We start from the raw sequence: 25,871 nt of genomic DNA, 5'->3' as shown, positions 1-25,871 counted from the left end.
TTTCTGATCTCATTCATGACTTACTTGTTTCCACCAGAGAGGTTTCAGTTTTGCTCTTTCTCTTACCTGAAATGCCATTCTCATCATTGGCAATACTGCCTCAATGCAGTGCAAAAGAACACCTCCTCCTAGAAGCCTTCTCTGATTAACCCACCTGAATTAAAGCCATCTCACCCATCGAGAAGCCCCTTTTATAAACATGGCTGTAGTCATTTCAGAATGATTTAAGATTCTTATTTCTCTTGGCTCTGACATCCCCCATGCCCCACAATATACACGCATCAAGAATAGGCATTGAGTCTTATTTCCCACAGGGACAACCCTGCACATGCAGTGTCCACCTATGGAAAGCACACTCAAAGGACGTGTTCTATAGCTAGGTAATGAAATTTTTAACATTAGTGTAAGAAACCAGACAGCTCTGATTGCTTGTCTCTATCGGTCTGCCAAGAATGGGTATAAATGGAATCAAGGCGGTGAGAGATGGATCTTTTTCATCAGACAAGTGATCAAAACCTAATACATTTACACCTCAGAATTGCTTTAAAGGAGATTGGATGACTAACAGAAAGTCTTCCAAAGGGAAATATTATATGGTATTATATTTAATTGAGAGACCTGTACAATATTTGAACTACTGTACAAAAACTAGTTTCGATTCATTCAATCTTTAGAAAAATGATTTGGAAGAGATTAAACTACATATTGCTATGGCTTATAGACCATCATAAGCCTTTGGTACCTTCCAAACTTCCCCCAATGTGAGTTGAGCCGTAGGTCAGGCTGGGACTCAGAGCAAGGTGTATGCTTTAAGGCAGGCCTTTGATTGCTGTAAACTAAAGGGATAAGCAGACAGGTCGTGAGAAGGTTTACAAAGAACCCATAGAGTGCATAAGTGTGTCAACAGCAATAAAAATCCCTATCTATAGGTGGAGTTACAGGGTATATATTGGTGAGGTTAGTGGTTAAATGTGTTTAGCATTGGGTTGGAAACCACTTTTTTCCCCTCATATTCCACAGAAAAGATAAATTTTCGACCTATCTCTTTTAGACAGAGCATAGGCTTTGGTGCAGGGGAACTAGAGGGCTAGCCTAGTGACCTGATTATCCTGAATACGAGGCTCTGAGTTAAGAAATAAAGTAAGTAGGAGATGTTGGGGATGTTACCTGGTTAAAGACATGGGCTACGGGGGGGTCCAATACAGGAAGATGTAGAGGGCTTCAGCACTCATGATTCGACCTTGACTCTGAGAATGACTGAGAAACTACTGGGTTGGAGATATGGGGGGAGGAGGAGAAGGAGTGGATTGGAGGGTGTGTAAAGCGATGTGGCTAGAGCAGCATTTGACAATGCTGGTTTTAATGGTGGCATTTAAAGTGATACTCCAGTACTAGATGTTGAAACCTGGGGAATAAATTATTGAAGACTCGGGCTTCCCTGGTGGCGCAGTGGTTGGGAGTCCGCCTGCCGATGCAGGGGACACGGGTTCGTGCCCTGGTCCGGGAAGATCCCACACGCCGCGGAGCGGCTGGGCCTGTGAGCCATGGCCGCTGAGCCTGCGCGTCCGGAGCCTGTGCTCCGCAACGGGAGAGGCCAGAGAGGCCACGACAGTGAGAGGCCCGCGCACTGAAAAAAGAAAAAAAAATATTGAAGACTCACTGAAACCAAGAAAGGAAAAATAAAATGAGAGGACATTCACTCCTCTTTTCCCACATGTCTTTATTGAACATTTAAAAGGTCAAAGGCACTCTCCTAGGTACTTTGGAAAAGGGAAAGGAGAAATGGAATTGATCAGAGACAGGCTTTTTAAAAGGAAGAGATTCTTTTTGTGATTCATTAAATCTATTAATATCTCATATATTTGAAGCACTTTAAAAACAGTTATTAATTTCCCCAAAACAGCATATATTTCAGGTGACACATTTCTATTTTTTTATTATAGTTAGAAGTTGAAATAAAATTCACTAAGGCAGTGAATATGACCTCTAGAATTTTGACCATATCATAAAATGGTCAAAATGAGTTTTATTATCTGTGATTGCATTAGAATAAATTCAAGGGCATTAAAATCATGTTAATTCTCTCTTTTATCCCTCTTGATACAATTACCTGAGATCAGCACATATGAAAGGAGATTTTGTAATTTTTAGGCTGTTCTGTTATTAGCTCTAAGACTTTATTTGAACTTTGTTCTTTCCATGTTATAACTGCTTATTGTCTTCTAAAGACAAGTACCTTAGCTATGAACTTGGTCACTAGAGCACTGACCACATCTGGTAGCCACAAGACAGGAAACCGTGACCTGGCATGGGTTTCTGAGCCATTCTACAAGGAAGAGGTATTATAGTCTTGGATTCACTTTTGCCTGTGCTGAAACTTTAAGAACATGATAAACAAATGACCCTGTGGACACTGAGCCCTGGAAGTCTCTATCCCTCTCAGCAGTGCTGCAGTCAGGCCTCAGCCTTGGACTGCTACCCACACCTCTCTAGAATTGCCCTAGGCTTCCCTTAAGGTGGCAGTGTCCATGGTGAGGGAAAGGTGTATCCAGATGAGGGCAACTTGTGGTCAGAAGGTTGTGTTTCAAGGGTCAGTTCCATCACTGGCTAGATGCATGACCATAACTTCTTCCCCCTTAGTTTCTCACCTGCAAAATGAGGATGGAGGGGAAAGCAACCACATAAGCTATGGAGGAATCGAATGAGATTATTTATTTTTATTTATTTCATAGCACACATTAATCGCTTTACAAATATGAACTCATTTCATCCAAATTACTATCCCATGAGGTAGTTACTATAATCATTCTCAGTTTACCTGTGAGGAAATGAAGATGTAGAAAGGTTGAATAACTTGCTCAAATCCCCAAACCAGTAAGAGGCAGAGTTGAGATTCAAACTTGGCAAATGGTAATTACTTATTTTCTATCATAAGGGGATAAGGAAGAATCTGAATAGCCGAAATGGGCAGTGTTTCCTGTTTGTGATCATTTGGGGGCCCAAGATCCTGTGTGGTGGTGACAGAGGCACAGTAATTAATGCAGATGTCTCTGCCACAGGGCTGGCTATAGGGGCTCCCGGGCTGACTGCCTGTGGCTGGTGAGCAAGATGGTGGGTGAGAGGCCTGACCCTAAAGAGAAATAGTGCCTTTCTAAGAACATGTTGAATTTACGAGTTAATTACGTGGGTCTCTCACTGTTGCGGCCCCTCCCGTTGCGGAGCACAGGCTCCGGACGCGCAGGCTCAGTGGCCATGGCTCACGGGCCCAGCCGCTACGCGGCACATGGGATCTTCCCGGACCGGGGCACGAACCCATGTCCTCTGCATCGGCAGGCGAACTCTCACCCGCTGCACCACCAGGGAAGCCCACAAGTTAATTTTTTTAAAGTATCAAACCAGCAAACAAACATAGATAGGGCTAAGGTGCCTGTAGGTGGCGCAGGCCTGACAGGCCTTCTCCATTCTGCCCCGCAGTGGTTATCCCCACTCCCATGCTCCTCACACTAGCTTTTTCCCTGGTGAAATTCACCATGAAAACTTCATGCCTTTGGGTGAGGGCATGACCCCTAATAAACTGTATATACCCCTGGACACAGTAGTACCTTATTCATTTAGCATAAAATTAGCCAGCAGATGCCTCTGGTTAAGTCTAGAACCAGGAACAGGTTTTAGAATGGGGAGGGGAGAGAGAAAGGCTCAGGGTGCAGTGCTAGGAATGTTTGCTAATTGATTGATCTGCCTGTACTGCTGTCACTGGAAGATTAGAAGCCCTTAGCTGACGCCCATTCTCAGGAACTGACCTTTGGAACGATGACTGCGGTCCCAGCCCATACTGTCTCTTAGCCTCCGGGCAGTCCGTGTAAAGTTCGCAAGTTCAGTCTGACAGCTATGCGTTCCCCAAGAGGAGAATGAAGAACTGGGCATTCGCTACCAGAGGCCCGAAGGCAAAAGCACAGGACAGTTTTACAAAAAGGAAACAAGTATTTTCGAAGTAGGTGAGTCTCTCCGAGCCTCAGGTGGCCTCAGCCACCCCCAGGATCCTGCTACCTACCCCAGTCTCTGACTCCACCTGCCTCGCTGTTGAGATGACTTAAGCAAGTTGATAAAGGTGGCCAGTTCAGGGACGGGGCTTTTCTGTCTGTCGAGAAAAGGCAGTCAGGCCATGCACTGGAAGCCCTGATTTGGAACACCAGGGCCCCTTACCAAGTGAGTCGCGGTGGATTTTGTTGGAAAGGCTTAGGAGCAGTAGTACTGGGTGGGGGGAGGAGGCGTGAGAGGGGCTGGCTGCCTGTAGTTCTCTTCTGCCTCAGTTCCCTAGCACTGCTCTCCCAGCAAACGCCGTTGCCCGTAAGTTAGAACATCACAGACCGTTTTGATTCAGCCAGTGCCGGTGATGGACGTTTCAAGGAAGTAGGAGGGACCTGACTTTCTCTGCTACTTTGAGAAAACCATTAAATGTTTACTAGGAGGGTTCTGACTTAATGAACAAGGAATATTGTGAGTTCCTTAGAACAGAGGTTTTTGAAACCAGAATATCCTCAGGAGAGACCGTGGCTTCCTTTACCAGGTGTGTATTCCATGACAGATGAGCGCGCTTGCCCAGAGTTGGCTGTGAACGTAGAGCTTTTGTTTGCCAGGTTTTGTCAGGATTTCTCTTTGCCAGGCCAGAGCTATAGTGCAGAACCACAGTGCATGTTTTCTTTGGAGATGAATATCAGTGTTTTCCTTCAAAATTTGCTGTAAAATCTTTTTAAAAAGTATACAGCCTCCACTTCCAGCCCACCCTCTCTAATGGCGAGCCCACCTCTAACCCTCTGGGGAGCCCGGTCTCTGGGGTGAGACTGGCCAGCTGGGCAGATCACAGCACCAGCATTGCTCTGCCCAGAGCCTTGAACCAGGTCAATTCCTAGTCTAATTTCTGGAGTCCACACGCTGATTTCCTTCCCCACCTCCTCTTTTCTGTGTTTTTGCTTGTATATCTGTCTTCATCAGAGGGTTTAAGCTCCTTTGGGGGCAGGAGCCCTGCAGTCAGGAGGTCCAAGTTCAGATCTCAGCTCAGGCACTTACTGGAAGTGTGACTCTATGCTGGCATTTCTTTTTCTATAAAATGAGGGCTGACATACTCCATAGGGTCTTTATGAGAATTAAATGAGTTCATACATGGAAGGTGCCGGGCATACAGCAAGAGTTGCATAAGTGGTATTTTGTAACCATTGCCAGCATTCCCCATAGAGCCCAGCACATTGTAGGTGTTTAGCAAATGTTTGTCACATACTAATAAAAAACATTGCCCGTTGTGTAGGAATTGCCATCGCTGGTTGAAGAGCTGGGGGAAAGGAAAAAAAGAAAGAGAAGACATGGTATTTCCTTTTAAACATTTGGGGAGTTGGTGTGAGGTAGTTTGGTGCTCAGGGGTGTGAAGGAGAACTGTGCTTAGTCTTTTGTCTAAACCCCTCTGGAGTTTGGGATTTGTTCTGCGGGCGGCAGTAGGGGATGGTGGGCAAGGCAGTGTGGTCTGTGGGGAGAGAGCCTATTATGGCATGCTTGGAGAGAGTGGAATTTGTTCTTCCGAACCTTGTAACACTGCCCACTTCACCTTTCCCGAGGCATCTCTGAGGATAGGCCTGTTTTAAAGACTTGAGCTGACATCATCGCATCTTAAAAGAACTGAGCATAATTGAATTGCTGATACAAGTGGGTACTTGCATCGGGCCCGGGTCACCCACATCTCTATGGAAACACATGTTTGCTTGAAAGCCCAGCAATCAGAAGCAGAGCCTTTCAGGAGCCAGCATCGGGTCACTTTTAGAAAAAGGCATTTATTTATATTCTCGAGCTGTCAGAGACCTATGCAATGAAATAATTTCAAATTAAATAGAGAAATCAGGCCGCAGATGAATGCCTTAATAGAGCCTGCCGTGCGCCCTCCCCCTGTGCCCCCCCCCCACCCCCCACTGTGCTCGCGGTGCCTGAGATCTGCACGTTTATTTTAGCTGTCCTTTGCTCTTTTCCGCCCGTTTGCATTCTGCTGCCTTGGGGAGGTGGTTTGGCACTTTATGCAAAAATGGTTAATCTTCATTCATACGCGTGTGCCGGTACTAAGATGGAAAATGCAAAGCCGGGCCTGCCGTAGAGCGTGCGTTTTGCTCTTCCCGGCGACTCTGTGTGTGCAGCCTGTCCAAGGGCGCACAGTCCCGATGACTCTGCTTTCTACGCAAGCACTCGGGGCTGTTGACTCAAGATATTCTCTCAGAAAGGTCTGAAGCTTGCATCAGCACATCTTGCCCTAGATGTGCTCAAGTGATATCCTAAGTGATTGGAAGCTTTTATCTGCCTCTGGAAGCAGGATTTTTCGAGTCAGTATTGACTGTTAATGACCTGTTTAAAGAAAACATTCAATTTTCTTTCTTCCCCCCACAAAGAACTTAGTAGGCAGTGACATTTCTAAACCAAAGGCTAACCCTGCTTTTCAAAAGGGGCAGAGACAGGGCTTTTAAATGTGAAATTTTTTTTTCCTGACATTTGCCCTTAAAATGCTTTTCAGTGACGTTGTTCTAACAGTGGGTTTAGAACACTGAAGTGTCTTTGAATAAAAATGCAACCTTGAGATTTTTTTTTCCCCCCTTCAAATTAAACAAAAAGGTTTAGGTAAGAGTCTTTATATGAAATTCATATTTCAGTCACTATTCTCTGTTTCATTGTTTATGTGTCTTCATTCCCAATAATTAAGGCAACTTTCCTCCGAGGAGCGAGGTACTGCACATGAACCTTTATTAAACTGTGGGGATTAAACCACAGAAAAAAGAGCTAAAGTACTTAGATTATGAGAGACCTCAGTAATTACAAGACCAGGTAAGGAACAGCTAAGGTAGGAGTGAAAGGCAAGAGGACACAAAATGGAAGAGAGAGAAGATTAGGCAATGGAAGAGTTAAGCAACAGGAAACCTATATGATGTTATTGATACATTTAGGCAAAGTCCCAGTTTTATAGAGGGAGCACTGTTTTCCTCTCCAGTTGGCATGTAAGTGCCCTTGACTGTGCTTAGGGGACTGGACAGTTAGTCCTTGACCAGTTTAAAGGTGATCTTTACAGAGAAATAGCCTAGTACATGGGAGACAGCACCCACGTCTTTTATTTTATTTTATTTTATTTTTAAGGTGAATTTTCAGCTTTCAGCTACCCTGGCTACTAAGGGCTTGCATCACCTCCAGGGCCCTTACAGACTTGAATACCTGAGAGCTGGAAAGGACCACAGAGGTCCTGTGCTCTGAAGGCTAGAGAAGATGCCACCCCAAAATACGGCAGTGGTGGTTCAGGACATGGTACCCCAAATATGCCGCTTTGGCGTATTGATTATTGTGAGGTGTGGGCACTTGAAAAACAGCAAATGCAGGAAGAGGCTTTCTCTGAACTCCCCTTTTCTGCTTAAAGACAGATCGTCCAAAAGGAGCTCAGTTGTCATAAATTCCCTCCCCGGGAGTTTCACCAGCCAGGGAGGATGTTGACTTTCATCGCAGGAGGGGAGGCTAGAGAATGGACACCACACTCAGCAGACTTTGTCACAAGCTACCATACCTCCATCTGTTCTTCTAAGGACCCATTCATCTTTCCTAAAAGTCATTTACCCTCCCCTCTGCTTTTCCTGTTAAGATGGTATTTAATCCTGAATTCTAGGCCACCTCGGGGCAGTTCTTCATTTTTCCCTGAGTATCTCCCATGTGTATGTGAGATATACATGTTAATAGACATTTGTTTGTTTTTCACGTATTCATCTTTTATTACAGGGGTCCCAGCTAAGAACTCAAAGGGTAGAGGGAAACTTATTTTTCTTCCCCTACAACTCCAATCTCTTTTTCTGCAACTGAATACCTGAGGCCCTCGTGCTATACTCTGACAATCTAGAACCTTTACTCCGATGTTCCGTCAGGGCAAATGGTGGCCCACATAAACAGATGTGCAGGCTTCCCCAAGCTCTCTGTCAAAATTTCCCTGTCCTGTTTCCCATTCTCTCAGAGCACCTCTCTCTGCTAAGGGCCAAATGATGGCAGTAGAGAATGAAATAAATTAATGTGTGAAATTGCACCTTCTTCCAGAGGTGGTGGTAATGCATAAGCTGAGTAAAAATGTAGACCTCTCTTAAGAAGTTTCCCCAGGTTAGGAGCTGGCTCTCTGGGAGACTGTGGGACGCTCTGTTTTGACGGAGAGGCTTTTTGCTGCTTCTCCAATCACATCGCATAACTGACTTCCTCCCCACAAGATCAGTCCCGATTCTTCCTCTCTGAGGCAGCCATGAGAAAATGTCTCAGGATCTATGCGATCACAACACTGTCTAGGCTGTACCAAAATCAAATACACAGACACTTTAATTACTTTAACTTAGAAAGATGGAGTAGTTAAACATTAGACCCTGAAATGTCCTGGAGCCTCTGGGCAACGTTGTAGAACCAGGAAAGCAGCTTGTTGGTCAAGGGCCCACTAAATGAAGCTTCTAACATTCTCATCTGAGGTAGAAGCCGCAGGAAAACAGCCATCTCTTTATAACAGGTACATTCCCTCCCATTCCTGTGAGAGTTTAGTGCTTTGCTCTGCAGTCTGTGTGCCCTGCGATTGTACAGAGCATACATCACATGCCTGACCGGCTGGAGAAGGCAGCACCCGGGACCGGTTTTATTCTCCTTGCAGAGTTCTTACTGCAATTCATATACAATGAGCCCCGTGACTTGTTCATGATGCTTTTGAGGTGCTATCAGCCCAATGGCTCTGGGCTCCAGAGCTTCAGACTGCCTGGGGTTGAGTCCTGGCCCTGCCACTTACCGTGGGACCCGGGTTGGTTACTGAACCTCTGTGCCTCAGCTTTCACGTGTATGAAATGAAGATAATCACAGTTCCTACTTTATGGGGGGTATGAGGGTTAAATGGATAAATATGTGTCAAGCACTTAGCAGAGTGCCTGGCACAATCTAAGTGCTCCATATTATTATTATTATTAATATGTTGGTGAAAAGACCATTCCCTAACGAAACTAGCTCCCCACCCATTTATCTATCTAGGCATCTGGAGAATCTGTTTGTTGTGTGTGGTGATTGGGATCAAGGAAGTGGCCCATTCTTAATATTCCCAGGCCAGAGACTATAAAGCAGTGGTTCTCACAGTTTGGTTTGCGTGTGTCTGAATGCCCTGGAGGGCGGGTTAGAGCACTGACTGCTGTGCCCCCCTCCCAGAGCTTCCTGATCCACTCCTTCTGGAGAGGGGCAGAGAATTTACATTTCTAACAAGTTCCCAGATGCTGCTGTTGCTGCTTCTCTGGGAATCCCACTTTAAGAGCCACTGCTCTAGGACAGCAGTTTCCAGTAGGAGTACGATGTAAGCAACATAGGCCATTTAAAATTTTCTAGTAGTAACATTAAAAAAGTAAAAAGAAGTGGGTGAAGTTAATTTTAATGTTATATTTTATTTAACTCAACATGTCAAATATTATCATTTCAACACACCACTGACATAAAAATCTACTGAGACAGTTTACATTCCTTTTCTGTAGCAAGCCTTTGAAATCCAGGATGTATTTTACGCTCCCAGGACATTCTGGTTCAGACCAGCCGCATTCAAATCTGACTTTGCAAGAAAATGACCCGACGAAGTTTCTTTTTTCTGGCCTCCACCTCCCCCCCCATACCAAATGGCATTCTCTATTTTTATGTTTTTTTATAATGGGAAAACTTTGCATAAATGACCTTGAAAAAAATTGTGAAAATCATTATTTTAAATTTTTTCTTATGTATTTCCTCTGGCTCTCTAAATTCCATTCAAGAAAAGCGATATGACATCTGAGAACAGGAAAGTCAGTCTAAGAGCAGTAATAGGTTTCAGAGAAACAAAAGTGAAACTTTATTACTGTCTACATAGTGAAACAGGAGGGAAAACGGAGATTGGTAAGTCAGAAAGCAGTTGGCATTTCAATATACTGTTTTAACTTTTTATAGTTTTTATGATTGCGTGAGAAATATAAACGTATACATATCTTTTTTAAACTCCTAGTTTGGTAGTTGATCAGATTGTGGTATATATTAAACTTCTCTGAATTGTATTAATTAGAAATACTGAAACAAATGTATGTGCTGGAATTTGCACTATTCAGGTGTATTTTTCATAAAGAATATTTCTTTTTTACAAACTAATAGATTTTCTGACTAGCATTAATACATATTAAGATCTTTGCATAAGTAAGTTCAGTTTGATGGTAACTATAGTTGTGGATTATTAATTTTACACTGGAGATGTGTATAGATGATATATTGGTGATAGATAAATGGTGAAATGCTTTTCTTTGGGATTGACATCTTTCCTAATAAGTTTCTGACTATGGAACATATATCTAAACTAAGGTGAGAGATCAGTCTGAGATTTCCTAAATAAAATTTCAGTCAACAGTTTCCTTGATCTTTATTTTTCTCTAGGATATATGTAAAACTTAGATGATGTATATGTATATTTGTAATGTTATTACTGAAAGCTGAGATGTAATTATAGGGAAAACATTTCAAACAATACCTAAGCTATTAAAATGTTGCACCAACATCAGGACTTGTATTTCTGTCTGTCTTCATTTTCTATTGATTATTTATATGCATGGGACATGTATGTGTGGATTTGAATAGTTAGGCCCCAGTAATTGGTCTGTTCTAAGAACAATTGTAGTGATAATAGGAATTAGAAACAGGTTCTCCCCCAAGAAGTCAGAGATCGTTGTACCTTTCTTATGGACTTAAAAGCTCTCGAGATCAAGCTATGTTAGAGATAGACCATCAAGCATGGTGACCAAGCGTGATGAGAAGGAAATAGGAGGTCCGTTGGCCCCAAACATGTCAACTTACTCACAGCATCAAAGGCTTCTCGGGTTAACCCAGGGGGTCTGCAGCTTTGAGGGATGGAGTTTCAAGTTGCTGAACTCTGGGCCTGTCGTTTAGGAGGAGGTGACAATATATTGTTTCTTAAAGGAAAAGTTCCTTAACTATTTTTTTTTTTTTTTTGTTCCTTAACTATTTAAGTTAAACAGTTGAGATTCAGATTAAGTGGATCTGGCTGTCCCGATATAGTTCATAGCAGAGAACAGAATCCCAGAAGAATAGGGGCACAGCACAGTTTCATTTTCCTAGGGGCGAGGGAGCCAGAGGAAAGGTAATGGGCATGTGATGCCATGCCAGGGCGAGGTGTGCTTCTGAATATTCTGGTAGGGCTAGTGCCAATCTGAGGTGTGGACACTCAGGAAGGGCCTTTGACACTGAAGATCAACCTTGTCCCCGTTGTTTGTCCTTATCAATAGAACCCAATGTAACTATCTAGCCACTTAAATTCTTAATTCTTAAGGCAAATCAGATTTATTTTCTATTTATATTGAAATCTTTCATTTAGTTTCCATAACTGGAGCTGTAGCTGATTTCCCAATCTCTCTGTTACATACTAGCCAATGGAAAGCCTTGATGTGCAAAGGCCGTAGGAATCCAGCTGGAAGGAATTGCCTGTAGAGATAGCACACCGGGGGGAAAATAAAGAGTAAAATGGACAAAGAAGAGCTCCTTACAAATTATTTTTATCTTATCTTCCCATCTGAGGAACCTGTAATAGCCCCATTCTACTCTCACAGCCAGCCTTTTCCTTCCACAATAAAAATAATATTGTAATCAATCTTACTGGCATCACAACCAAAGAAGAGTCTTCCTTGACTTAGACGCCGAAGCAATGAGAAAGGGAATTGCCAAGGAAATATATATATTCCTATGAATCTAGCTCACCATTCAGTACTGCCACTTACTCAGATCTCAGAAATTTTCTGTCCTCTGTGGAGTTCCTCCCTGATTTCTCTATAGATTATAACACTCCAGCTTTAGAAAATGCTGCACACCCAAATCCTAGACATCAAAGCAAAACAAAAACAAAACGCTTTTTCTGTCAGATTTCACACATGTATAATGGCAGGAGTAGATGTGTCCGGAAGATATAGCTAATCCAGTCTAATGAGAGGAATTGTGGCTCAGATCCATCTTAACAAATTGCCCCAAGTGCTGCTGTCTCCTTTGAGCCTTCCTCACTCCATAGCTGCAGGCTGTGTCTCTTTTCTCTGTCTTCCCCATCCTCATTCTCTCACATACATACATACACTATCACATATAGAAAAATCTATGTATACGCAGTGTATGTATACATAATGCCAGAACTTCCATTTGAATAAGAAAATCAACCATTCAAATGTCTTCAGATATCATGCTTATAGACTATCTTGCAGGCATTGTGATGACTGGTCAAAGGTTTCACATCTATGGCTTGTAAACAAAAACACCTGATTATTTGTGCTTATTCTTCACATACCATCTCTATTCACTGTTATGGATAATCAGAAAATAATCCTAATGTCTTTTACTAGTAACTCTCAGGGGCAAGAATAGTGAGAATGAAATTCAGACATTATTTGCCAGCTAGCGTTATATACTTTCTCCCTTATGCCAAGGCAGAGGATATAGCATTTACCATTGGGAAGCGTTATTTAAATGGAAGGTGTATCCAGTGGGATGGGCACTCTTTGCAGAGTATATGGGAAGGAGCTGTCTTACTGGGGATTGAGTATGCAGCGTCTCCCCTGCCACCGTGCCCAAATGCATGTATCAGTGGCAATGTCATTTGGAAACTTGTAAAAATAAAATTTTACTGTTTCTAATATTTAATAATATAGTAGATAATAGTATATGGATTCCTATTTGAGTGGTAATAGAGTTAAGATTACATATTGCCAAGCTTTCATCCTAAATCAACAAAAGGTAATGGATCTGAATTTATGCTTTATTTAAGACCTAGGCTTAAAAGAAGTTTTGGTGGGGAGAAATCGGAGAATTTTTGCAAGTTATCCCTGAAATGTTATCAATTCTAGATACACTCTTTGTAGCCAAAGTCAAAAAGGATATAAGAAAGAGTTTCAGTGGTTCCTGATTGACAAAAAGCATTAAACATGCAAATAGGTAATATATTGATATCTCGGCCTGTCTAGCTGCTAACTTCTGAACCAATCTGTTTGCCCATTGTAAGTCAGTTATGCCCTATTTCAAAAAGAGATTGAAACTATTAAAGACTTAAGATGTAGCTTCTATAATAATGGTAAAAGATTTAGACCGTATGAGAAGAAGAAAAACACCACAGCTTGATATTAAGAATACAGATCTTCTCATAGTGGGCAACTTTTCAAAGAAGATTGGACACCAAAGGCCGAAAACCTAAAGAATTTAGGAAAACAGAAGGGTTATGGGCAGTTTTAAGAGTACGTTTGAGACTACAGATCATGAATTTATGGTCATTAAAAACATGATACAGGTATATATGTGTTGATCTGGAAGAATGTTCATATATTGATAAGTGAAAACGCAAGTTTAAAAACTATTATGTGTTTCTTATGTTTTAATCTGGAACCTTTCTCTTGTTTCTTCCTGGAGTGTTTTGGTGTAGTTACATACGTGCAGGAAATTCTCAATCAGTGTTTGCTATATTGACTAGAGACTAAAAAAACATTGGAATAGTAAAGATTGTGATGACAATGCTTAGTTAAAATAGGTACACTTTTCCTCCTCTCACCGTTTTTGACCACCTTTCTTTTACATAATAAGAAACACAGTTTAGGTGCATACCCATCTGTGTTTGTCATTTTCCATGTTGGTACAGTATGAATAAAATATTTTACATTGTCGTCTGGAGTTATCATAACATGCTTTTAGAGTGTATCTAAGACAAGTGCTTAGCTTGAAAGTATTTTTATATTCTAAATTGGTATTTATGATTATGGCTGAATGAAATTGTTTACTATATTGGAAGAGAGCATAAAAATAACACATTGAGAAATCAATTTTAAAACTTTAAAGTTAATCATTTTTTTTTCCCCTTCTTGGTAGGGCTTATTCCACTAGAAGCAAGATGGCTGAACTCAATACTCATGTGAATGTCAAGGAAAAGGTAAGATATAGTTAAATATTGGCTTGCAGATACTCCAAACTGGATACTGTAGTCTCTAGCTAGTAAAAACTCAATTATAATGGAAGAAGGGAAAAATGGTTTGGGAGAATACATAGTAAGCTTGACACACGAGAAAACCATTCCACAGAATCATAAGTAGCATTTACTAAATGGGTGTTACGCATATTATATTCATTTTCTCATTTAGTCTTGACTATAATGCCATGTAGTTAATTTCATTTTACAGAGGATGGAATTGAGACACAGAGAAGGTAAGTACTTTGCCTGAGGTCACATAGCTAGGAAGCAACAGAGCTGGGATCTGAACCCAGCAGTGCTATTCTACAGTTCATACTCTTAACCACCATGCTGGGTTCCATCTAAGAGCGGGGGTATTATGCTACATCTCCAGAAACAGCCTCGTAGAGATATCCAAAGCATTCCCTAGTGGTCGTGCTGGGTAGCCTTTACAGTTTCTTTCAACACTGAGGGCTCATGGCTCTGAAAATCCCCCCTCCTCGTTATTCGTTGGAGGCTGAGTGTATTTCAGAGCCGTTCCAAGTCTTGTCCTCCTCTGTGAATTTTCTCTGCTTAGGGTCACAACCCCTCCCTTGCCATATATGCTCCCTTGCACTGTTAGCTCTTAAATGATCATACACTGTAGATCCCATGAGACCAGGGAGTTAAATTTGTCCAAGCCATTCATCTGGCACCAGGGGAGCTGAGGCCCTGGAAGGGGTTCGTCCATGGTCACACAGCAAAGTGAGAGAGCCTCACCTGGAGCTCACTCCAGCCTCCCACAGGGCCACCTCCCACCTCCATTAGGCTAACTACTTGGGGGCCATAGGTTGTCTTTCATCTCTTTGTATCCCCACAGTGCCTAAAACCCTGAGTGAAGGATGAGAGCAGTAACATTACTGGAATCCTCAGTAATTTTTCTTTCCTTTAGCCAAGATGTATCAGACTCCTGTTTTGTCCCAAACACTGTCTGGATGCTGACGATGTGGCACTGAACATGTAGATGAGGTTCCTGCTCCCATGGAGCTTGTTTTCTAAGGCAGGGAAACAGAAAGTAAACACAAGAACATATAAATGAACACGATCATTTCATATAGTGATGTCTACGATGAGGAAAATACAACAGGGCGACATGGGCAGGTGGCTACTTTAGATGGGGTTGATTGGGGCAGCCCTCTCAGAGGAGGTGATATTTGAGCTGAGATAGAGAAAACAGGAAAGAAACACCATGCAGTGATCCAAGGACAGAGCATTCCAGGTAGATAAGCAAAAGCAGGTGCCTGAGGAAGACTGAAGTTCATCGTGTTTGAAGAGCTAGTGGTTGAGTGGCCGGTGTGGCCAGAGTGTGGTAGGAAGAGGGATGGTGATGGGAGATGAGGGCAGAGAGTACGCCGGGAACCAGAATTGGTAGAATACTGACTCTTCACCTGTCTCCTCAACCTCCACAGCAACCAGGGGTGGAAGCCAGGGTTTCACAAAGTTGGATGAAAACAAAAATGAATTTTCATCTTTACGCGTATCTAAATGAAATTTAGCATTTCCTTCAATCATGAATCTAGGCAAGGGAGAAAAACAACCCACAGGAGTAGCAGGAGTACCTGTGACTTTCACAACTAGAAATCACAGGTGTCTTCATATCAAATTACATTTGTTGCAGATATCCTGAAAAGCTGTTTGTTCATCACTACTTCAAAATTACTGTAATTACAGAACCTGCCGCTATGTTGTGTTATTTGATGTTGACAGAGAAGCATGTACATTACTGTAGCATAAAATTTTTATTAATATTTTAATGTTATTTCAATATGAGTGGTTTCCTCTGTAATCGTGTATGTTTTATTTAAACATTATTCTGAGAGGGACCCCCGAGGCTTCACCAGACTGCCAAAGAGGGTCTGTGCCCCAAAAGGTTTAGAAGCTGAGACAGAAACATGTAGGGTTTTATTCAAAGGGCAAAAGTAGCCGTTGAAAGGAATTAAGCAGGAACATGACTTATGGTATATTTTTAAAACCTCCCCCAGCTTTGCCAGCTGCTGTACTACTTATTTTATAGATCTTCATATTAAATAACTTTCCTGTTTGATGAGGACACAGAGGCTTGAGAGAAAGTGATTTGGTCAAAGTCAGAGTCTCAGGGAATATGAAAGAGCAAGGATTCAAACTCAGCTCTGTCTGGTTCTAAAGCTCATGCTCTTTCCACTGTATTACTGCTTCCCAGAGTTTTCCACTAAAATAACCCCAGGGCACAGAAGAACAAACTTGCTACTTTGGGACATGGTCAAAACCAACTTCCACATATAATTCCTTTGGAGTCTTCTGTGTGATCTTAAAAATGGATGCAATTTTTTTATCCATTGTATTCCATAATATATTCCATATATTATGTTAATACAGAACTGTTTTCACTTATCGACCATTGAGCAAACAGTGGCAGAAGTCTGGGCCCTTTTACATTGTGGCTTCATGTTCTCTGTGACTCACAGTCATACACTCGGGTGAGACTGTGTGTTCCCAGTTTGAGAAGCTGGGTCCGGCACCACAGCGCTGACCAAATATTGGCCCCTTTCCAAATATCTGTTGATGGATGGGTTGAACAGCTCCTGAAGTTGGGTTATGGGAAGGAAAAGCACTTTAAAGAATCAGTCATAGTAATTGATTCCCTGCAAAACATGGCCAGTGGACAGACCAATATGGTAGGCTCAGCAGATAGAGTGTCTTATTCAAAACAGAGGTGGCCTCGAGCCAAAATGGGGAAGGAGGCTGATCTGTGATCTCACAGACCACAGAGGTTCAGTGTGAATGCTCCGTGCATGGGCTCAGGCGCCACATTCATCCACTTGTCATGACCAGTGTCACGTACACGTACGAAGAGTAACAGGAGATGGTGTTTTTGCCATTGCACTTCAGTAACTTATCAAAATGTTGGCATCGTTTTGAAAGAGGGTGATGTTTAAGTTGTAAATATTATCCATCTGCATGACAATGGAAGTAAAGCTCCTCTAACTCAGTTAGTAAATTCCATCTTCCCGTATCAAAAGGTTAATAGATTTCTCAGCTCAATAAAATAAATCATAATAAACAACGGAAAATTCTGATCATTTGTAATTTTACATTGATTTATTTTCGTACTTTTATTTCCTTTAGTGATTAGCTTTTATGGCCTTTTTATGATTAGTTTGTTTCCCAATCTGTCACACAGCAATGACATTTTAGTTCTGAAAATTAAGAATAATAACTGTTATGTCTTAAGTTATAAATTATAAGCTTTTAAAGATGTGAGAACAGATCCGTATGGTGTTTTTATACACTAGCTAGTCAAGCACTGTGGGAAATTAAATACTCAGTAAAAGTCTTGCAGTGAAAAGAGTTCATCAGTTATCTCTAGTGGGTCCACTGTTGGATGAATTGGAAAGGAAGAGGTGCTTGGGTGAGAGAATCATTTCTGTCCTCATGCAGCTTAACTTAAGGTCTCTCATATCCAAGACAACTGAAATTTACAGTTGACACTCTTTGTGACTCTTTTAAAGTATCTCTATATTATTGGACTATAACTGAAAGGATTTAAATTGGAAATATCCTTGAAGTCAAAGTTTGATCTTCTTAGGAGTGTGACATCCATCCTCTGTGTGAGCTGACCCTGTTTACATTTCCACCTTTATCAGTAGCCACTTCTCTACTCTCCCTTCAACACAGCCATCCTGACCATGAATGTTGCTGCCTCCAGGCTTTTGCAAAGGTAGTTTCCTCTCTCTGGGACATCCTCCACGGGGACCGACCCTCACTCACCTCCCTCTGAGGAAGGAAGCCTTTCAGATGGCTCCTTTCTCTGCCCTCCTGCCCCTCCTGAATTATTGGCCCTTCCTCTGTTCTCCTTTGTGCTTCAGTGAGGCTCTCTGCCTTCTGCCTCCATACCATGATGGTTAGTGGTCTGTCTCCCCAAGGGAGATTGTGTGCTCCTTGGGGGCAGGCACTGGGCCTTTCTCATCTTCGTACTCTTGGGTTTGACACATAGTTGACCCCAGGTCGAGTTAGATAAATGAATGGATAACGAATGAATGAACACGCCTGCTTGAATCGTTACATTCTTTAGGGACAGATTTCCCATTCACGATATTTTGCAAAACCTCAAGCCTTCTTGAAAACTGAAATGTAGGTTAATGGAAGTGTCATCTCATTTTAGTACTCTCTTTGCTATTAAATAAAGCAAGTTTTAAATTGCTTCTAAAAACAAGCTTAGGTTACTTAGGTTGACTACCTGTGGTTCTGCAGAAAAGCAGCGTCTTTATGAGATGGTTATCAAATACTGGTGGTCTCAGGTAGGTTTTGCCAATAACAGATGAGGTCCTTTGGTGAGTAACCAGTCATATCCCACTGTACCCCCTCCAAAAAAAAAAGAAAAAAATCTCCATATCTCATTTTATTAAGGAAAGATACCAGAACAAAATCTTCAGGCTAATCAGGGATCCTATATTTAGGGCCAATTCAATTTCTACAGCTCTTTTCTAAGTAACGGATTTTTTTTAAAGAGATTTAACACTAGAACCTCGTAGATGATTTGAGGATAGGGCTCAGTAGTGACTATTACATTATTCTCATGTGAAGCACTAGGGTACCAACCTAAATTGATTTATAAAGTTTCAGATGTAATTCTCAACTGAGTAAGAAAGGATTATTGGAACTGTCATGCACGAAATAACATTTTCAGTCAGATATTTTCATGCATTATTGTAAATCAGTTTAAATAGAATACAATTCAGCAGTACAATTTGGTGACGGAAAGCCAAGGGGATCCTTGTTTGTAAAACGGGATTACAAATGGAGTTACAAAATAATATTTGCTGAATGTCTAGTTATGGTCTGATAATTAATTCCAACAAAAAGCGATCCTTAAGCCACTGTAGGACACCAAGTATGCTTGGGAAGTGATCTCCAGCAAGGTAAAGTCATGGAAGGAGATTGGAGTTTGGAGACAGCAGCAGAGATAAGTAGCTCCCTGATTACTAGCTGAGCAGCCTAGAGCAAGTCACTTAACTTCTCTGGGCCTCAGTTTTCTAATCTGTAGATTGGACATGAAAACAAAACCTACCTGACAAAATCATCAAATACAGTAATAAAAGTAGAGCTGCTTTATGAGCTCTTAATCCTATAAACTATAAAGGATCTGGGGGAGCTCATCTGTGTATTTTACAATTGAAAAATGGAAAAGGAGCCTTAGTTAATGTTTTTTTAGTAACTAAAAATATAAATTCACATAGAACTGAGATTAGAAAGAAAACAAAATTAAAAACCCGCAAGAGAGAGAGAACATAAAACTGGACTTGACTTTTTAAAACTTTTATAGCTATTGCTGAGCCTCACAAAAAATAAGTGAGATTAGAAAATATGATGATATGGAAATGGGGAATCACTTAGTCTATAATATCCTCCCTGCAATGTGCCACTTATTATGAATAGCTTTTTTTTTTTTTTTTTTCGGTACGCGGGCCTCTCGCTGTTGTGGCCTCTCCCGTTGCGGAGCACAGGCTCTGGACGTGCAGGCTCAGCGACCATGGCTCACGGGCCCAGCCGCTCCACGGCATGTGGGATCTTCCCGGACCGGGGCACGAACCCGCGTCCCCTGCATCGGCAGGCGGACTGTCAACCACTGCGCCACCAGGGAAGCCCTATGAATAGCTTTTTGAGCTGTTAAAGTTATGGAGGTAAATTGGGTTGTAAACAATATTCATATAGACTCATTAAAATGGAGGAGGAAGACTAGACAAGGGGAGAGGAACCTTTCGTCCACCGTGGGAACAGGGAGGGGCCATCTCAACATTTGTGCAGGTGACTGACATAGACTCTGTGTCCTGGAGTCTGTCCTCAACAGGTGGACAGATGTCCCATTTTATTTTATTTTTTCCTGTAACTGTCTTGATTTATGTTTTATAAAGTACTGAAATATGGTTCAAGTCTTTATGTGGGGGAGTATTGTCAGAAAAACCCAAGAGTTTGATTAAAGAGATTTTTACCAGGATCAGAGAAAGTACAAAAGAAACCCATCATCAAGCATCTTTAAAATATTAACTCCATTTAATAGTGAACTCATTTTATGGGCTGTGGGACAAGTTTTAATGATATGCAGTTGTTTTTAAAGACCAAACCATGCAAGCTTTGGAGCGAATCTTAATTTCATGATTTTGTACGAGTGTTTAGGTCAGTTTAGCCCAGTCCTTGGATTCCAACAGCAAAAACACAAACCACACACACAGCTTTTAGGTTTCACCATGAATAGGTTCTTGTCATCATTTTCTCATAGGAAAGGGTCATTAAATTTCCCTTTCAAAGAACGGAGAAACATTGACAATAGTTATTGCCTAACGCTTATGTACAGAACTGCTGTTATTGTTGCTTGGCAACTAGAAGAGATCTGACAAGGAGTCTAAAGGAACTGAATGAATAAATGGAAATGTCAGCATCAGTTTCTGCAGATAAGAAGAAATTTACTATTGTAGGATTAGCATCACATTGTTTTTTTTCCCCAAGCTACACAATTGGAATTCACAGTGTTTCTGTTCTGCTTCTCCTGCCCTCCCGCCCCCGCTGCTTCCAGCCTTTCATCATAGACCCTTTTGCACTCTGGCTGAGAGTTACATACGAGGTAGAGGGTTAATGCTAAACAATACAAGAGCATGTCAAAATTAAAACCTCTGGTGACAGGAAAAAAGTTACCTCTGTTGGCAATCCCTTGGAATTTATGTGTACTTTACGAATATTCTAGTTATTTTTCACAATGATCCTTCATATTAAATTATCCAATTTTTACAATTTTTTTAAAAAAATGATAAAGCTGCAATGGTTTCTTCTCTTCTGACCTTGAGCATTAAAAATCTATCCAGATGGGGCTTCCCTGGTGGCACAGTGGTTGAGAGTCTGCCTGCCGATGCAGGGGATACGGGTTCGTGCCCCGGTCCGGGAAGATCCCACATGCCGCAAAGCTGGCTGGGCCTGCGTGTCTGGAGCCTGTGCTCCGCAACGGGAGAGGCCACAACAGTGAGAGGCCCACGTACAGCAAAAAAAAAAAAAAAAAAAAAATCTATCCAGATGGATTAGATAGGTAGTTAGGTAGATTGAGTCACCACTTAACAGTATACTGCTTGTATTATTATTATTATGTTAAAACAACTTTTTCTCTGTGATTTAGCCACAACTTGATTACAAGCTCCTTATAAGCACAAATGGGTTTTCAATTTATTTGTGTACTCAATAGCTCCTATAATAGTAATATCATAGAATTTATGCCCCCAAAATACTTGTTAATCAATATTTAGTCAAATAACTGAGCCAAGATTCTATAATGGTGATTCTCAGCCAGGAGGAAGAAAGGAGAAGAAAGTGGAGCATGCCTCCCTGTGTTGGGACGAGCATTAGAATGTCAGTAGGGAAAAGATGGGAGTAATTAGAAAAAGCATATTTGTGTTCTTTTGAGTCTCCAAGAGCAGAGGCCAAGGTGGGATTAGATGATTAAGAGGTGCCTTGGAAAAAAAAAAAAAAAAAAAGAGGTGCCTTGGGGGTGGAGGCAGGTGCTTGTAAAAGAGAAAGGGGAGGAAGGATGTGCGGGCAGGGAGAGTCTGCAGACTGCCAAGCATGCAGGTCTGCCGTAGCTGAAAGAAGGAGAAGGGAAAAAAAATTGGGTGAGAAGAGTCTCCCTGGGCAGTGCAGTTCTAAGAAGGTTTGTGCAGGTCGATGGGGAGCCTTCATTCCCCGGCTGGGGAGCTCCCATATCCCTCAGAAATGAGCTTTCACTAGCACCCCCTACCTGAACCATTGACTGGGTGCATCCTCGGTGGAGTGAGGCTTGGGTGGACCCAGAGGGACGGTAGCTAGGCTGTCCAGTCAACGCTGTTTCCCACAGAGGGAGATTTCTGTGCCACCACAATATTTGAGAGTATAACAAAATTTTATGTTTAAAAAGGAAATTGAAATATCTATTTTGGAATTCAATCATATAAGAGAAAGCATGAGATTTTAAAATTTTTTAATAAAAATTTCAAGAACCTCTGTTAATTAGTAAATTAAAATACAAACTCTAGAATTTCCCTTCCCTTAGCAAGGTGAGCCATACTGCCACTAGTATAGGGAGTCGTCTTAACTTCTAGGGCAAAGGATAATTTAGGAGTCTTATTTTCTATCAGAAGTATACTCTCTAACCACATTTAAGGAAACAAAGGGACATTAATTTTACTGAAAAACTGTGTGTCCTTTGGTACATTGTGGAACCTCACGGGGCTTCAGTTTCCTTATCCGCCAAATGCGGGGTCTCCTTTATGTAGAGGATCTCCAGAATCCTTTCCAGCTCTAATATTGGATGAATCCATGGTCTTTTCCACCTCACAGGCCCCATAAAAGACTGAAAACGGAACTGTATCATGGATCAGAGAACCTGGGGGCAGCCTTAGTCCTGATACAAATCGCTGCCTCAATTTGAATGTGGTACACAACCTGTCCAGGAACTGAGGTTCCTCGTTTAAAAAAAAAAAAAAAGCGTCTTCCCTGGTGGCGCAGTGGTTGAGAGTCCACCTGTCAATGCAGGGGACACGGGTTCGTGCCCTGGTCCGGGAAGATCCCACATGCCGCGGAGCGGCTGGGCCCATGAGCCATGGCCGCTGAGCCTGGGCGTCCGGAGCCTGTGCTCCGCAACGGGAGAGGCCACAACAGTGAGAGGCCCGCGTACCGCAAAAAAAAAAAAAAAAAAAAAATTTGATTAAACTATTTATAACGTACATTTATGGCTCACTGGTATGTCATTTCTGATGCCTCCCTGTCTACAGACCCTTCAGAACTCTGCTGCTCAGTTCTTGAAGATAACTATCAACAAAACTGTACTGAAATGATGATTGAGGAGCAATGATATACTTTAAAGTTAACCTTTTTCTTTTTTAAATTGTGGTAAGAGTGTTTAACAGGAGATTATTCTCTTTAAGTGTCACTGTGGTGTTGTTAACTCTAGCACAGTATTGCCCAGCAGATGTCTAGAACTTAATTAAACTGCATAACTGAAACGTTATACCATTGAACAACAACTCCCCGTTTCCTTTTCCCCCAGCCCCTGACAATCACTGTTCTTACTCTCTGCTTCTGTGAGTTTGACTATGTTAGATACCTCATATAAGTGGAATCATGCAGTATTTGTCCTGTGTCTGGCTTATCTCACTTAGCATAATGTCCTCAAGGTTTATCTGTGTTGTTGCATGTGAGAGGATTTCCTTCTTTTTAAGGCTGAATAGTATTCCATTGTGTGTATATACCACATTTTCTTTACCTACTCATCCATGGACATTTGTTCATGCTTGGTTGATGTTTTTATTGGGTCAAATTGTAATTGTAGCTATTCAACTAAGGCTGAATCCACAAACTAGTTTTAACCCTTTTTACTGCCTTTAGAGAAAAAGCAAACAAGCTCATAAAATCATTGGGAAAACAAGATCTGGTCAAACAGATCATAATGTTTACTGATGTAAAGTCACCATGCTTTTTTAAATTGGTCAGACCTGTTAAAATAAAAAAATGATATGTGGGTGAACAACAACACTTGCCCTAAGGAGAGAGCATGTTCCTGGTTTCCATGGTGGTGAGATGGCCTCCTTCCTTCATGCCACAGTGAAGAAATACCCAAGATTGGTATAATTTAGAGATTAACCAAACTCCTTTGTTCAGGTATTGACTAAGAGGTAACTAACTCCCTTATTTGGTATTGATTAAAGGGTAATAGTGACTTGTACTTTCATGGTACTCTTTATCTGAAGAGTTCTGTGACTGAGCAGGGAGAAAAAACCCACAGGGAGAGTAGATGTCAATAATTAGCTTCCCCCCTCAAGTTCCAAAGTAAGTGAGGAAATATTTTTACTGAATATTCTAAGTTAGAAGCAGAAGATAAACTAAAAATATCTTACTATTCTGATTAAAATACCAAAACCAAAATGCCTTGTAAAAATAAAATTCCCTTTTTCTTTTTGTCTTCACTAATAAATCCAAATATGGATTTCATCAGAGAAAATAGCTCAACAGAACATTTACCTAAGTCCTAATACTGTGTGGGTATAAAAGGCTGGCTGAAAATAGACTTCCAATGGACTCAGAGGCTCACCCTACCTAAATTATGTGCAGGTCTAACTGGTAGTTCTGGGAAAATATGAAGAAGAATAAAGCACAGTTATGGAGAACGTGCAGGTATACACTGAATACATGCTAGTAGCTAAGTGACTGAAATGTGTATTAAGTCCATTGCTTGTCTTAATATAGATTAGAAGGGCAGCTGCTACTAATAGCAACCATTTGAGATAAACATTAAACCTACATGTGCCAGATTAAAGATGAGAATTCTGATATGAAAAATGTGTCATGGACTAAATTAAAACATTTAAGACACTTTATCTGATTTTAATTTTACTATTTCTTGACATAGGAGAAGCATTCATTTAAGTATCAGATACTCAACAAGTCAATTTATCAGGCTTATTTCTAGGAATTAGAGAAGTTATATAACTTCTTTAAGCTATCAGTTTTCATTTAGTATTGTAACTGTTACCTTAATTTGCTTTTTTTTCTGCCCTCAAATGCTCAGTGACTTGAGAAAGTATGGACTGTGAATTGATGGAAAGAAGTCTGGGTTGTTGTTGCTTTAACCCTTTGAGCCAGATTGTATTCTTCAATGGCTACAAAATATCTCCCCCATTAAGAGGTGGGGTCTGAGCCCCTCCCCTTAACATTGGGTAGGCTTTTGGAACTGGTTGACCAGGATAGTGGAAGGAAGTGACTCTCTGTGGCTTTCACAGTGGGTGATTGAGCTTCTTCCTCACTAGTTGGGACACTTGTGTTGGAACTCTGGGCAGCCATGTAAACAATCTGACTGTTCTCAGGCCACCATGCTTTGAGGAAGCCTAGACTTAGCCCATAAGGACCACGTGGAGAAGACCTGAGAATAGTACATGAAGAGAGAGATGGCCAGCCGGACCTCAGCTGCACCTCCCCCACTATACCAGCTGCTCTCTCTGCCTGCATGAAAGACCCCAAGGTAGACCCACTCAGCCGAACTCCTCTTGAACTTCTGACCCACAGAAACGTTGAAAAATTACAATTGATTGTTGTTTTAAGCCACAGAGTTTTGGGGTGACTTGTTATGCAGCACTAAACGACTGGAATACCCTCTCAAAAATTAAAACTGTTCGAACTAGAACTGATATTTTTAAAATGACGATGTTGCCTAAATAATACAGAGGCGTGGATGTTTGCATGCAGGTAAATTAGTAAATAGGTGAGCAGTTATACCTGAAAAGAGGTCTGTCCTAGTTGCCACCTTCTTTTCTCTTCTTTCCACACTATCCCTTAGCTTCCAAGCCTCCCCTTGTATCTCTCACTCGCGGTTTTCAATTCAGAGTGGACATAAGAACCACTAGGAAAACTTTAAAAAATAGTGAATGTCCAGGCCCATATTTAATTGTTTGAGGTGGGACCCGGATGTAGGTACATTTTAAAACTCACCAGGTGATTTCCAGTTTGCAGCCAGGGCTGAGAACCACTGTTAGATGCTGACAGTGCCCAAATCTGTATCCCTGGCTCAGTTCTTCCTTGGAGCTGCAGATTCACAGATTCGACTGTTCTCTAGATGTCTGGACGTGGATGCCCCCCAGCCCCCTCAAGCAGAAGGTTCCATTTTCACCACTACTTCTTTTCTCAGGAAATGACAGCGCTATCTACAAAAATGCTCAAGCCAGACACCCAGGAGTCATCCAGATTCCTTCACCTTCCGTCTTCCTCATTCCTCGCGACACAAATCAGTCACTTCCCCCCAAGTAATTTTTTTTTTTTTTTTTTTTTTTTTTTTTTT

General features: G+C 41.6%; 1 protein-coding gene across 6 annotated transcripts in view; it reads left to right on the top strand.

The window, feature by feature from the left end:
* The window catches only part of SPATS2L (spermatogenesis associated serine rich 2 like), a 168,842-nt gene that overhangs the window by 70,180 nt on the left and 72,791 nt on the right, over positions 1–25,871 (top strand). For 4 of the 6 annotated variants that reach the window (XM_027124749.1, XM_027124744.1, XM_027124736.1 and 1 more), the window contains exon 3: positions 13,930–13,990. In XM_027124749.1, coding sequence (XP_026980550.1) covers positions 13,952–13,990 — 39 coding nt within the window. In that variant the 5' untranslated portion in view covers positions 13,930–13,951. Of the gene's footprint in view, positions 1–9,911; positions 9,931–13,929; positions 13,991–24,903; positions 25,059–25,871 lie in introns of those variants that run through there. The other 2 variants (XM_027124759.1, XM_027124769.1) reach the window with 2 other exon arrangements.

Source organism: Aethalodelphis obliquidens, unplaced genomic scaffold, assembly GCF_003676395.1.
Source record: "Aethalodelphis obliquidens isolate GAN/ISIS:26980383/991018 unplaced genomic scaffold, ASM367639v1 scaffold2, whole genome shotgun sequence".
NCBI lineage: Eukaryota > Metazoa > Chordata > Mammalia > Artiodactyla > Delphinidae > Aethalodelphis > Aethalodelphis obliquidens.
The sequence above is the reverse complement of the archived record's forward strand: the minus strand, read 5'-3'. Positions and strand labels throughout refer to the sequence as shown.